Below are 14,156 nucleotides of genomic sequence, written 5' to 3' on the forward strand. Positions count from 1 at the left end.
GGGTTTAAGTGATTTTGCTGTATTATTCAAACACTGGGTTTGTCTCATTTGAAATAAAAATGATGTTCCAAAGCATCTGCAGTGGGCAGCTGAGGCCTGCAGTTAAAGACTCAACCTAAGGCCCCCTCGGGCCTGCAGAGGGAAGGCCTTGAAGGCCCAGCTGTCCTTCCTGGGGAGCGTCACCCTGCAGGTGTCCTACTGCTCACACCCCCATGGAAGGAGCCTTGATCCTGAGAGGAGCTGCAGAGCCCTGGAAAGCTGGGGGTGCACGTACACATGTGTGTTTGCACGGGGATATCCAATATTTCACTCCTATTTGTTTAAAAGACTTTCCTTTTCATTTGCATTGTCTTTTCCTTCTTTGTCAAAGATCATTTCACTGAATTTGTGTGGGTCTATAAGGAAAGCATTGACTCACATATCCTTCAACCTTCCCGTAGTCTCTTATTAATTCCAGAAGTTATTTCTATTGTGAATTCTTTCAGATATTTCACACAGACAAACATGCCATATGGAATATATGTTATAAACTTAGGTACAGGATTCATAAAAATGTACCTTTTCAAGAAGTGGGAGTTCCCCTCTATTACTGGTTTGTTGTAAATGGATGTTGGATGTTTGTGGCTTTTTTGAGAAAGATTACCCCTGAGTTATCATCTGCCACCAATCTTCCTCCTCTTTGCTGAGGAAGACTCACCCTGAGCTAACATCCGTGCCCATCTTCCTCTACTTTATATGTGGGATGCCTACCACAGCATGGCTTGACAAGTGGTGTGTAGGTCCTCACCCAGGATCCAAACTGGTGAACCCCGGGCCGCCAAAGCTGAATGTGTGAACTTAACCACTGCACCACCGGGCTGGCCCCTGGATGTTGGATTTTATAAAAAGCCTTTTTTATTTTAATTTCCCCCTCCTTTCCTTTCTGATATTAGTAATTTCTGTCTTCCCTCTTGTCTTTGTTACCTTAACCAGATGTTTATCAGTCTTGTCAAGCAACTAGCATTTTTTGCTTGAATTTTTACCCATTAATTTCCCATAATGAATTGATGTATTGTCTAAGTTTTGTGATTTCTTTGATTGTGCTTACTTTGGGTTTAATTTGTTCTTTTTATTGTTTCCTAAGGTAGATGCTTACGTCATTGATTATAGGTATTTGTTTTTTCCAGTGTATTTGTTCAATGGCATAAATTTCCCTCTTAGCACTGATTTAGCTGCCTCCAAGAACCTTTGGTATATTGTGTTTTGTTTCATTTGGTTCACACTATTTTCTCATTTTCCTTGAGACTTCTTTGTGTGTGTGTGAGGAAGATTGGCCGTGAGCAAACATCTGTTGCCAATCTTCTTTTTGCTTGAGGAAGATTGTTGCTGAGGTAACATCTGTGACAGTCTTCCTTTACTTTCTGTGGGATGCTGCCATAGCATGGCTTGACAAGCAGTGCTAGGTCTGCACCCAGGATCTGAACCTGTGAACTCCAGGCCACTGAAATGGAACACACAAACTTAGGCACTATGCCATTGGGCCAGCCCAGGACTTCTTGTTTGATCCTATGTATTATTTAGTAGTGTGTTGTTGGCTCTCCACATTTTTGGGGTTTCCAACTCTCTTGCTCTTATTGACTTCTAGATGAATGCCTAGGTGGTGCGGGAGCATCTTTTTGTGATTTCTCTTCTTTGTAATTTGTTAAAGTCTGCTGCCCTGTGTCCTAGAACGTGGTTTGTTTTGGCGAAAGTTCCATGTGAACTTGAGAAGAATGTATTTTCTGCTGTTGTTGTATGAAGTATTCTATAGATAACAGTGAATCCAGTTGTTTTATGATGCTGTTCAGTTCACCTCTGTCCTTCCTCAGTGCCTGCCTAATGGAATTCACACTTTGTGATAAGGGGGTGTTGAATTCTACAGCTGTTTTACTGGATTCATCTATTTCTCCTCTCATTCTATCAGTTCTTACCTCGTACATTTTGCCCATTTGTTGTTACACGTATACACATGAAGGATTGCTGTACTTTCTGGGAGGATAGACCCCATTATCAGGCTCCAATGCCCCTCTCTATCTCTGAATTTTCCTTGGTTTGGAATCTGCATGGTCTATAATTCATATACCTATGGCAGCTCTCTTTTGATTAGTGTTGGCATGGTCTGTTTTTCTCCATCCGTTTACCCTTTATCTGTCCATTTCTTTATATTGAAAGTGGGATTCTTTTAGACAGTATGTAACAAAGTTTGTTTTTTAAAAATCTGATATTACTGTATCTTTCAATTGTATTGAGACCCTTGATTAAAGTGGTTATTGATAAAGCTGCATTAATATTTACCGCTTGTTTTACTGTTTTTTATATCTTGCCCTTGTTTGTTTCTTTTTGTCTTCCACTTTTTTCCACCTTCTCTGGCTAAAATTGAACCTTTTATCTGATTCTTTTTTTCTCCTCTCTTAGCCTATCAATTACACATTTTTAAAAACACTTTTACTGGTTGTGGTGGAATTTTCAGCATACATTTACAACTAACCCACCTCCTCTAACACATAACACTGTACCACTTCACTGTGTGCAAGTGCCACTTAACACAGTATTCCCAGTTTCCCCTCCCTGTGCCTTGTCACGTGGCTGTCATTTATATCACTTGTCCGTAAGGTTTTCATTACCAAAGACATTGTTGCTAATATTATTGTAAACGTGTTATGTTGATTATGGGAAGTGTAAAATTTACTTTACCTTCATTTTTTCTTTTCTAATCCTCTTTATCATTTACATTCTTCCTGATACATTTTTGAGCAGTTCATTCAAAGTAGGTGCACTCATGACAGATTTCCTCGACTTTTGTCTCAGTCGTTGTTTTCCTTTAGTTTTGAAAGATAATTTTGCTGTACAGAGAATTATTGGAGAGTGGGGTTTGTTTTAGTTTTCAACACTTTAAATATTTCACTCTAGTCCGTTCTTGCTGCATGGTTCTTGAAAATCAGTCCAATTTAATTCACATCTTTATTTCTTTATACCTCAGGTGTGTTTCTTCTCTGGCATTTTTATATATTTTCTCTGTCTTGATTTTTCTGTAGTGTGAGTGTGATAACCTGGGGTATGCACTGTTGGAGTTTATCATGTTGAGTTTTCTCTGAGAACTCTAGATGTACAGCTTGCTGGCTCCCATTAATTTTAGAATATTTTGCTGGTTATTGCTTCACTTGTTTCTTCTGTTTCTTTCTTTCTGTCTTTTCCTTCAAGTATTCCCATTATGTATATTTTAAGCCTTCTGTAATAGAGGGTTGGCCTAGGCTTGATGATATTGTGTTCATTCTTTTTGTCTGGTAATGATATTTGTTTCATTGTATAGCATTTCTGTCATTCCAAAACATGCTCTGGATCATGCCATTACGGAGAAATTTGCTGAAATGTGATCACAGCAGAAATGTGTAAATCATTCTCATGAGTTCATGATGCTGTTCAATTGATGAGGTAATGTGTACATAAAAACAGTGAGGTTTTTCTTCTTTTTTTAGTATTATTATTATTATTATTAATTTTTTTGGTGAGGAAGATTGGCCCTGAGCTAACACCCATGCCAGTCTTCCTCTATTTTTTATGTGGTATGCTGTCAGAGCATTGCTTGTCAGGTGTTGTGTAGGTCTGCTCCCAGGATCCGAACCCACACACTCTGGGCCACTGAAGCAGACTGCATGAACTTACCCACTATGCCACTAGGCCAGCCTCAAAACAGTGAGTTTTTTATGATCACATCAGAGTAAATGTTTGGAGATGACAGAATCATATGTAACCTTCCTAGAAATGGAGGATGGATGTCCAGGGCTATCGGTCTTATGTTTCCTACTATAAACATATTTGTGATGTTTTAGGACTCAGTGGCCATTGAGGATGTGGCTGTGAATTTCACCCCAGAGGAGTGGGCTTTACTGGATCCTTCACAGAAGAAACTCTACAGAGATGTGATGTTGGAAATTTTCAGGAACCTGGCCTCAGTAGGTAAGAATGAGGACCTTCCTTCATTGCATCAATTAGAGAAAAGTGTTTCCTGCTCATCAATGTTGTTCCAAGATGGAGCATATGGAAGTGGAAGATGTTGGTAAACAAACTAGGAATTGTCATAGCTCATCATGGTCTTAGAATCTAAAAATGTTTCTAGAATTTCTGATACTTTGGAATCAACTTTCTGGGTCTGCATTTCAGGAAAAACATGGGAAGATCATGACATTGAAGATGAGCACAAAAACCAGGGGAGAAAGCAAAGGTGAGTCACACTCAACAATAAAAGCAGGATCTCACGTGACAATCATGGTATATTATGAAATTTTCAAAAGAAGCAAACAAAAGAAAGAACAATTGCTTCAAATTTAGCTTTTCTTACAAAATTTTCACCAAGTATACTTTTTTAAAGTGAGGTAGATGTCAGCTTTTGCAAAATAGTTCACTTGGAAAAGGTATTAATAAACCCTATATATGAATATCACTGTTTGGATAACAGCAAGGCTGAAGTTCTCTCCCAGAGCATTTAGTATATTCAGTTTCTGAGAATTCAGACAAGGCAGAGAACCTAAACTTTTCCTATAAATTTTAACAAATATAACAAATATAAAATCATTAATAATGTACTTGTGATTTTTTACAGAAGTCCTATGGGTAAGAGACTCTGTGAAAGTGAAGAGGGTAGTCAGTGTGGAGAAAATGTCACCCTTATTCCAAATCTCAGTGTGAACAAGAAAACTGCAAGAGGAGAACCATGTGAATGTAGTGCATGTGGAAAAGTCTTCAGGCATCATTCATCCATTAAAAGGCAAGTTAGATGTCACACTGAACACAAACAATATGATTATCAAAATTATGCAGAGAAGCCATATGTATGTAAGGAATGTGAGAAAGCCCTCCCTTTTCCCAGTTCTCTTAAAATATATAAAAGAACCTGTACTAGAGAGAAACCTTATAAATGTCAAAAATGCAGTAAAGCATTCACTTCTTCCAGTTCTCTTCGAGTCCATGAAAGAATTCATACAGGAGAGAAACCCTATGAATGTAAGGAATGTGGGAAAGCTTTTAGAGCTCTGGCAAGCCTTCAGTCACACATGATCTTTCACACTGGAGATGGACCGTATAAATGTAAGGCATGTGAGAAGGCGTTCCTTTCTCCCAGTTTACTTCAAATACATGAAAGGAGACACACTGGGGAGAAACCCTATGAATGTAAACATTGTAGGAAAGCCTTTAGTCTTCCCAGAATTCTTGAAATACATGAAAGACGTCACACTGGAGAGAAACCGTATCAATGTAAGGAATGTGGGAAAGCTTTTATTGCTCTCACAAACCTTCGAGTACACATGATCACTCACACTGGAGATGGACCTTATAAATGTAAGGAATGTGGGAAAGTATTCATTTATCCCAGTTTGTTTCAAAGACATGAAAGGAGTCACACTGGAGAGAAACCCTATGAATGTAAAGAATGTGGGAAAGCCTTCAGTTTGCATGCTTACTTAAAAAAACACAAAAAAACTCACACTGGAGGGACACCCTATGTATGTAAAGAATGTGGTAAGGCTTTTATTTCTCTTAAACTTTTCCAAATACATGAAAGAAATCACAGGAGAGAGAAATCCTATGAATGTAAAAAATGCAATAAAGTATTCACTTGCCCCGGTTCTCTTCGAGTCCATGAAAGAACTCATACAGGAGAGAAGCCCTATGAATGTAAGCAGTGTGGGAAAGCCTTTAGAGCTCCCTCAAGTCTTCGATCACATGTGATGCTTCACACTGGAGATGGACCTTATAAATGTAAAGAATGTGAGAAAGCATTCATTTCTCCCAGTTCACTTCAGAGACATGAAAGGCGACACACTGAAGAGAAACCCTATGAATGTAAAAAGTGCAGTAAGGCCTTCAGTTATCCTTGTTCTCTTCGAGTCCATGAAAGAACTCATACTGGAGAGAAACCCTACGAATGTAAGCAATGTGGGAAAGCCTTTAGAGCTCTCTCAAACCTTCAGTCACACATGATCTTTCACACTAGAGATGGGCCATATAAATGTAAGGAATGTGAGAAAGCATTCATTTCTCCCAGTTTACTTCAAAGACATGAAAGGAGTCACACTGGAGAGAAACCATATGAATGTAAAGAATGCAATAAAGCCTTCAGTTATATCAGTTCTCTTCAAAAACATGAAAGAACTCATACTGGAGAGAAACCTTATCAATGTGAAAAATGCAGTAAAGCATTTGATTTTCCCAGTTCTCTTCGAAGGCATGAAAGAACTCATAGAAGTGAGAAAACCTTTATTTCTCATGCAAACTGTTGAGGACATGTGGGAACGCATGTAGAAGAGAAAACTTATAAATGTAATGAATGTCTGAAAGCCTTTTGTCATCTTTTGTCATCTGAGTTCTTTCTGAAGTTATAAAAGAAGTCACTTGATAAAAACCTCCTGAAAGTAAACAGTGTGGGAAAGACTTCAGTTGACCTACATCATTATATGTGAAACTCCCACCAAAAAGAAATTGAAATTTAAGTGATAAGAAAAAGCTTGATGGAAATTAGCTTGTGTATAATGTTCTAGAAAACTTTCAACATGAAAGTTGTTATAAAAGTTGTAAATATATTGCAAATATATTGCAAAGCCTCTTTGTTGAGTGCAACATTGAATTCTGGATTTCTATTAATGACTTTCAGAAATGAATATTGAGGTGAGATAATTCTGTAAGTCATTCTTCATCAATACTACATAAGATTACTAGCTACTGCTTTTTCCTTAAATCAGTTAATAATGTTTTCACTTTAATTTTAAATAATGTTTTAATTGTTCTATGTTAAGGGGTCATCGAAAAGTGACAGTTTGTGTTTCTTGGGATTTTCTTCCTGGCCTTATATAGCAGTTTCTGGATATGCCTAATCTGTTGTATATATTGTTCCTTTCTTAGAGAAAGCTCCTTTTTTTGGATGGTAAGTATAGGAGCCTGTTTTTATTTTCCATACTATTAAACAGTTGGAATAAATTTTTGTGTATAGCAAATTTATCAGCGTTCTTTCATGTGAATCCTTATTTTCATATTTGAGCCTTTGCTCACTCTTCTTCCTTCTGACAGGTATTTGGTGAATACGTTTTTTTTTTTTTTAAAGATTGGCACCTGAGCTAACAACTGTTACGGATCGTTTTTTCCCCTTGCCTTTTCTCCCCAAATCCCCCCCAGTACATAGGTGCATATTCCAGCTGTGGGTCCCTCTAGTTGTGGCATGTGGGATGCTGCCTCAACATGGCCTGCTGAGTGGTGCCATGTCCATGCCCGGGATCTAAACTGGTGAAACCCTGGGCTGCCAAAGCAGAGTGTGCAAACATAACCACTCAGCCATGAGGCCGGCCCTTGAATACACTTTAAATTAATTTAATTAAATTAGGGCAACAAAATCTAGAGCTGGACATATCGCCGCTGTATTGCATTATGTCAGGGAGTTAATATTATGAACTGCGTCTTTAAGAATCCACCCCCTTTATGGTTCCATGTTGGAATTCACCAATAGAAGGCAGAAGCAGTGGAGGCATCAGGCAGAGTTTGGAGCCACCACACAGGGAAGAAGACAGTTACATAAGAGCTTCAAGGAAACCATCTTCCATCCCTTTTTCTGGATTCGTTCCCGTTCTAGTCAAGAGTATCTTGAAAACCACCACCATCTGTTTATTTTCCATTTTCTTACAGGTGTATTTTCCACTGATGTTTCCACAAGATTCATATCAAAGATCCATTAGAATTGGGATTTTTCAGTAAGGCTTGAAATACATGACCTACAGTTTCCTTGGGTCAACCAGAGAGCTACTGCAGACCTTTGTGGTTGGGAGTATTCTCTGATTCCCCTCTTTAGATCATATCTGTGTGAGGTTTAATTTGTACAGGAAACACCTTATACCGTTAGTACTGCCATTGAGGATGTTTTCCTGGTCGCCATGGCATCTACAATGGGGCATAAAAAGAAGGATGTGGGAGTTCATTTCTCTGCTGCATTGCACAGTGGCTGCCTTGACCCAGTTCTTCCATGTCAGAACAGTCACCTTGCTCATGTCGGGAAGACACTGTGTTTCCTGTTACTTGTAGCTGAACATAGTATTCGATTGCATGTCATGAAAACAACGTGCATTTCCTTGTGAAATGAACTCTTCTGTAGTTGTTTCGTTGATATATTTTATCATCTGTTTTCTGAGGCATTATATGCTAATAAATATTTTTCTGGTTTTCATTTCCTCAATATATTAAAATCCATTTTTATTATGGATTTTCATATATACTTTGCATTTTTCTTCATTTAATCCTTATACATTATGAGTCAATTTTATCATGTGCATACAAATTCAGGTATTTTTTCCTCAGGAAAACTATATTTTTTAGTCTTCTGTAGTTACAGTTTTTCTCATAAAACTAACTTCTCATTCATTCTTCAGTTTCAATGATCCTCAAAGCCCCATAATCCATTTTGCTGTTCACAGGTTTAATTTCCATAAGTTTAAATGTCAAGCTATATTGTGGGAAAGTCAAAAACAACAGTAACAGCTATGAGGTTTAATAAAGAGCAAAATAAATTATTTCTCTTTTCCATTTTCTTTTTAGTGTTAACTTAGGTTTTGGAGGGGTGTCATTCAAATGGGCACTTACAAGAGTGTTGTTTTTGTTGGTGGCATGTTTCCATCTTTTGATGACAGGATTGCTATATATTTGTAAAAATTCATAACACTGCCTGAAATACTATATATTTACGTAATTAATAGAAAATGGGGGCTGGCCCTGTGGCCACGTGGTTAAGTTCATGCGCTTTGCTTTGGCAGCCCAGCATTTTGCTGGTTTGGATCCTGGGTGCAGACGTGGGACTGCTCATCAGGCCATGCTGAGGCGGCATCCCACATGCCACAACTAGAAGGATCCACAACTGAAAATACACAACTATGTACTGGGGAGCTTTGGGGAAAAGAAGGAAAAATAAAGAAAATAATAATAAAATTAGAATATGAATAATTGAATCACTTTTCATTATGTTAGGAGAATGTTGAATGCTCATGAACCTTGATTTTTATGCATTCAACACTTCTTTCTAGCCTGTGGGATCCTTTAGAGGAAGAATTGAAGTGTTGAAAAGAAGAATTTGGCCTTCAACAGGCCTTTCTGGCAATCTTGTCTTAATTGAGGAAACACTTCCTAGGTTTCAGTGGCCCTCAGCTCATACTCATAATAGGAGTGAAGTGAGAGGGCTCCCAGAATCTGTCCTTGACTTTAAGTCGGGTTCTGTGAACAGATCTGTAGAAATATTGTGGTTCTGAAACACTGTGTTTTCTAGGTGGGCTCTGTCTGAGGACATCCTCATTCATGTGCATCAGCAGTGTCTTTCCGTTATTATCCATAGACCATTTCCAGCTCTTCATTTCCCAGCTCAAGCCTACTTGTGCCTGCTTATCGGAAACATCTTTAGAAATCCATGCAGATCCCACTGTGGAAAATTTCCACAGGACAATGACAGGGGCCTATGAGCACAGGAGCAGTGCTAGAACCCTTGTCATGGGCACAATCTGTCAGCCATAGCGACCAGGAACATTCCATATTTATCAGATCTGCTTGCTTACTTACTCAACAATACTTAAACTGAGTGACCTTGAGCAGGGAAATAAATGTCTCCAGAATTTGTCAAAATAAGTCGATTCATTAGCGTCTGCCTCCACACACCCCTTCCCCAAAAAGGCTTTGCCAGCCTCCTATTTATCTAAGAGTCTCCAAACCTCCCATGTTGGACATAAATTGCCCAAGGCATTCTAATACCAGAAACCATTCTCCTCGTCCAGTACTGCACACAGTTACAGATGCCAAGAAGACAACCGGCAGAGCCTTTTGTAAATAGAGGCCCTACCAGGGTCTGAGTTGATCCGCCACAGCCAGCTTCCCGTTTCTCTTTGGTCATGAATGCAGGCCACCTTGGGCTTATTAACCAGAGGCCTCCTCGTTGAAGAGATGGGTACTTACAGCATAGGGCCAAAAATGGCACTTCTGGCATATCACCCCTACACGAGAAAGTGTTCCCCTCTTCTCTGATTGATGTAATACATTCTGGAGGAGATGCCCCCTTTTAGACACATTGGCCACTTCAGAAGTGATGGGAGCACGTGAATGACCCCGCAGTTCTTATACTTTATGCACAGTGTGCACCACCGCAACTGATGGGTCCATTGCAGGGTTGCTGTGTTCTTTCCCTAGATCAAACAGTCCAGCCCTGATCACGGATTGGAACAGATTGATGAGTCAAACTCCAGGTAATCATGATAGCAACAGAGAATTCCCTGGGCAAGAATCAACCTCATCTGCACATTTTTACAGATCCTTTGTTACCATTAATCTAGCTGCCTCATCCCACCAATAGCAACAACTCTCTAGCTAAGGCACTGCTTTGGCATCAAAAACTCTGGGACAACTTACAATACCCAATTACAACTCAAAGTCACTCCTTACTCTGCACATATTTTACACCTCAGTCTGCAGGGGCTCATTTCATTGCTCAGGGTGATAAAGTCACTCAAATTTCTGAGACGTATACTGACACCTCAGACCTGACGGCATTAATCGTGACACATGGGACATTGTAATACAAAGTAAGAGGCATCTCACCTAAAGGTCTATGAAAAATTCAGTGGACTTCCCTCACCTCCCATGGACAATTTAGTGACTGTCCAACACAGTGGTCAGTCTCACTGATGTGAAAAGTGTGTGTCACAGGCAATAGAATCCATGCACATTAAGTCCAGGTGGAGGAGGGGTCCCTACAGCTGATGGCACATGGACTTTGTTGGGCTGCTCACCCCATCTGCTGGGCTGCTTGCTATGCTCAGACCACGGTAGAACCTTTTATACACAAATTACTCCTCCTGTCATATATGATCCTCCTGAAGCCAGAATTAAGGACTCACCAAGATGCTCTAGAAATTATTGATATTATCAGCTAATGTCTCAATATAGAAACATTGGGCTGTTGAGAAAGGTATTCAATGGATCTTATACCTCTCGTGACCCAGGCTGCAGCGTTCTTAGGATGGCTAGGGCTTACTTAGACGAACCTTGCTTTCTTCTATATAGATGTTCCTGCTGTTGGAGTTACATTCAATCCCCAGGCTTTTGTTTTGATCATCAGGATTACTGGCACATTGTATTTAGAGCCTTTCTATACTAGGCTTTTCTGTCAGAATGAGCGCTCCTACAGGTCTTTGGTTTCTTGTAATTGTGCCCCCTGGCCACCACTCTTATATCCCACTCCAGGATCTTCCTCCTAACATCACCTGTAGTCTGTGCCCTGTGTCAATATTTCATTTTGGGTGCTCTCTCTCAAACCCCATTGAGTCCATGCAACATAAATGTGCTGTTTTCCTATCATTTGCACTCGTATGCTCGTCGTCATGGGAGTCACTGGTAGTGACCTGAGCACACATGATGTCATTCAAACAATGTATCCTTAATGCCAATCAAGAAATGTCCAAAACACTGAAAACACATGCAGCAGACAGCTAACATTCGAGATGTTTTCCCTGAAGGAAAACCCCCTGGCAGCCATGGTAGCTGCTGACTACTTTGGTTTAGACTATTTATTAACCAGGCAGGGAGAGCTCTGTTCCCTAAAAGGGCTGCTCGCTGCATGTGGGCAGGCTGCACTGGCAGGGTGCCACCAAGAACACAACAGATGAGACAACAAATTAGAGTAAACAATAAGATTACTAGAATATTTGAACATAGTTCTGGAACCACACTGACACTTTCCTGGATCTCCAACACCTTGGGATGACGGGAGTCAAATATTTGGAGGCTTTGTGATCCTACTTATAATGGCTTGTCCTTTTCACATGACTTTTCAATTAATACTGAAATTCAAATTCATTTAATGAGATGTGTCATCATTCAGTCAATAAGTCTCAGGAGTGAACTTTAATAAAGACACTGACCTCACTGTTAATATCTGAGTCTTCATCGGCTTTAGATACCGGCTCACCCTGTCTGGTCCACAACGGGTAAATAAATCAGGAAGGGTGACACATGCCCATTTTCTTCTTATGCCAATGGGTAGGAAGGTCAAATCTTGAAAACTTGCAGCCTCTACTCATATACACCTTAAGAGTTCAAGCCATTCTCCCTTGCACTAGCCACCCCAACCCACTTACCCTTGCCCTGCTCTCCTTAGAAAGTACCTTTGAGTCATAAACATATTTCAATTAACTTGATGCATGTTGAGACATAGTCTTGACATCCAATCCCCTTTTAGGTTTTGGTGTTAATAGTGCCCCCAAAAGGGCAATTCTAAAACCGTAGGTAAACAGTGGAAAGTGTCTTTTGGGTGACAAAATGGTATTCAGCTTAGGGAGTTTTTATAAGATGAAAATAAATCTGAATACAGAGATTCCAATATAATAATGTTTTTAGATGCATTAGCTAGAAAAAAACTTTGAGGGGCCGGCCCCGTGGCCAAGTGGTTAAGTTCGCGTAATCCACTTCAGTGGCCCAGGGTTTCACTGGTTCAGATCCTGGGCGTGGACATGGCACCGCTCATCAGGCCATGCTGAGGTGGCATCCCACACGCCACAACTAGAAGGACCCACAATTAAAAATACGCAATTATGTACTAGGGGGCTTTGGGAGAAAAAGGAAAAAAAAAAAAAACTTTGAAACCACCCACATGGCACTAGCAGGAGAATTAATAAGTGAAAATGGAATCATCTCACAAGGGGAAATAGCAACAGAAGTGAATGGATGGTTTCTGTTCTGACATGTAGAGAGCTCTGAGTGATCATCTCATCTTCACAACAAGAAAAAAACTGAACCACGTAAAAAGGAACACCTCTTCTTAGATCCAAGAGAGATTTGAAATTACATGGCAAACCAATGCTCCCAAAATGAGAGACCAGCAAGTATAGAGAATTATCGCTTACCTGCAGGAGAAACTGGAGCCAACAACCTCTGGGAACACAAACTGTTGATGAATTTCCTGGAGACACAGATGGGACTAGCTTGAGAGTTAGAAGCTTTAGGGATTCCAGTCTTAGTAAATTCCCAAAATTTATGTATTTTTCCATCAGGAGCCCAAGGAGGTTCTTGTTCTGGAGACTAGAAAAAGTTGTCTCATGCTTCATGCAGGACATGATGTACACAGAAAGCATTCTGTGCTCTGTAACTCAGGCCATCTTTCAAAGAAAATTAATCTGCCAAAACCTTGCCTGGTTGGGGAAAGAGCAGTCAGACAGCTCCCAGACTCTTCAGGATTTCTCTCTGACCAAAGGGGAGGAATAAATGCTAAGAACATATTCTGAACTTCACAGTCCAGGGATTCTGTCCCATCAAAACATTACAGGTTTAATCATAACATAAGATATTCCCTTGGGCCAGCAGCCCTGTGGCGCAGCGATTAAGTTCACACATCCCACTTTGGCAGCCCAGGGTTTGCCAGTTCAGATCCCGGGTGCAGACCTACACAGTGCTTATCAAGTCATGCTGTGGCAGGCATCCCACATATAAAATAGAGGAAGATGAGCACAGATGTTAGCTCAGGGCTAATCTTCTTTTTTTTTTTTTTTTTAAAAAAAGAGCATATTCTCACCCTAATACCTTCCCACATGTCAACAGGGCTCCAGTATAGAAACAGTGGGTTAAAACAAGATTGCAAGACACAGACGACCCAAGATTGAGTTTCGAGGGATGTGCAAACACACCAGGGGAGAAAAACACAAGGACACTTGTATATGGCATAAGGCGTAGTAAGAGAGCTTACAGCGATAAACACCTGTATTAAAAAAGAAAGGGGCTGGCCCTGTGGCCTAGTGGTTAAGTTGGTGTGCTCTGCTTCAGTGGCCCAGGGTTTTGCTGGTTCAGATCCAGGGCGCGGACATGGCATCGCTTATTAGGCCGTGCTGAGGTGGCGTCCCACATGCCACAACTAAATGTACAACTGTGTACTGGGGGATTTGGGGAGAAAAAGCAGGAAAAAAAAAAAAAAGATTGGCAACAGTTGTTAGCTCAGGTGCCAATCTTTAAAAAAAAAAGATATTGGGGCCGGGCCAGTGGTGCAGCAGTTAATTATACCTCAAAACAAAAAAAAGACAGCAAGTTAAGGGAACTAGAAGAACAACAAACTAAACCCAAGTACTCTGAAAACGACA

The 14,156-nt window shown here is 40.1% G+C and overlaps 1 protein-coding gene across 2 annotated transcripts in view; it reads left to right on the top strand.

The window, feature by feature from the left end:
• The window catches only part of LOC103567649 (zinc finger protein 709-like), a 216,618-nt gene extending 209,611 nt beyond the window's left edge, over nucleotides 1-7,007 (top strand). For both annotated transcript variants that reach the window (XM_070625417.1, XM_070625416.1), the window contains exons 2-4: nucleotides 3,849-3,975; nucleotides 4,180-4,240; nucleotides 4,619-7,007. In XM_070625417.1, the coding sequence (XP_070481518.1) occupies nucleotides 3,849-3,975; nucleotides 4,180-4,240; nucleotides 4,619-6,296 (1,866 nt within the window). In that variant the 3' untranslated portion in view covers nucleotides 6,297-7,007. The remainder of the gene's footprint in view (nucleotides 1-3,848; nucleotides 3,976-4,179; nucleotides 4,241-4,618) is intronic.
• Nucleotides 7,008-14,156: the final 7,149 nt, after the last annotated feature.

Source organism: Equus przewalskii, chromosome 6 (assembly GCF_037783145.1).
Source record: "Equus przewalskii isolate Varuska chromosome 6, EquPr2, whole genome shotgun sequence".
Lineage (NCBI taxonomy): Eukaryota > Metazoa > Chordata > Mammalia > Perissodactyla > Equidae > Equus > Equus przewalskii.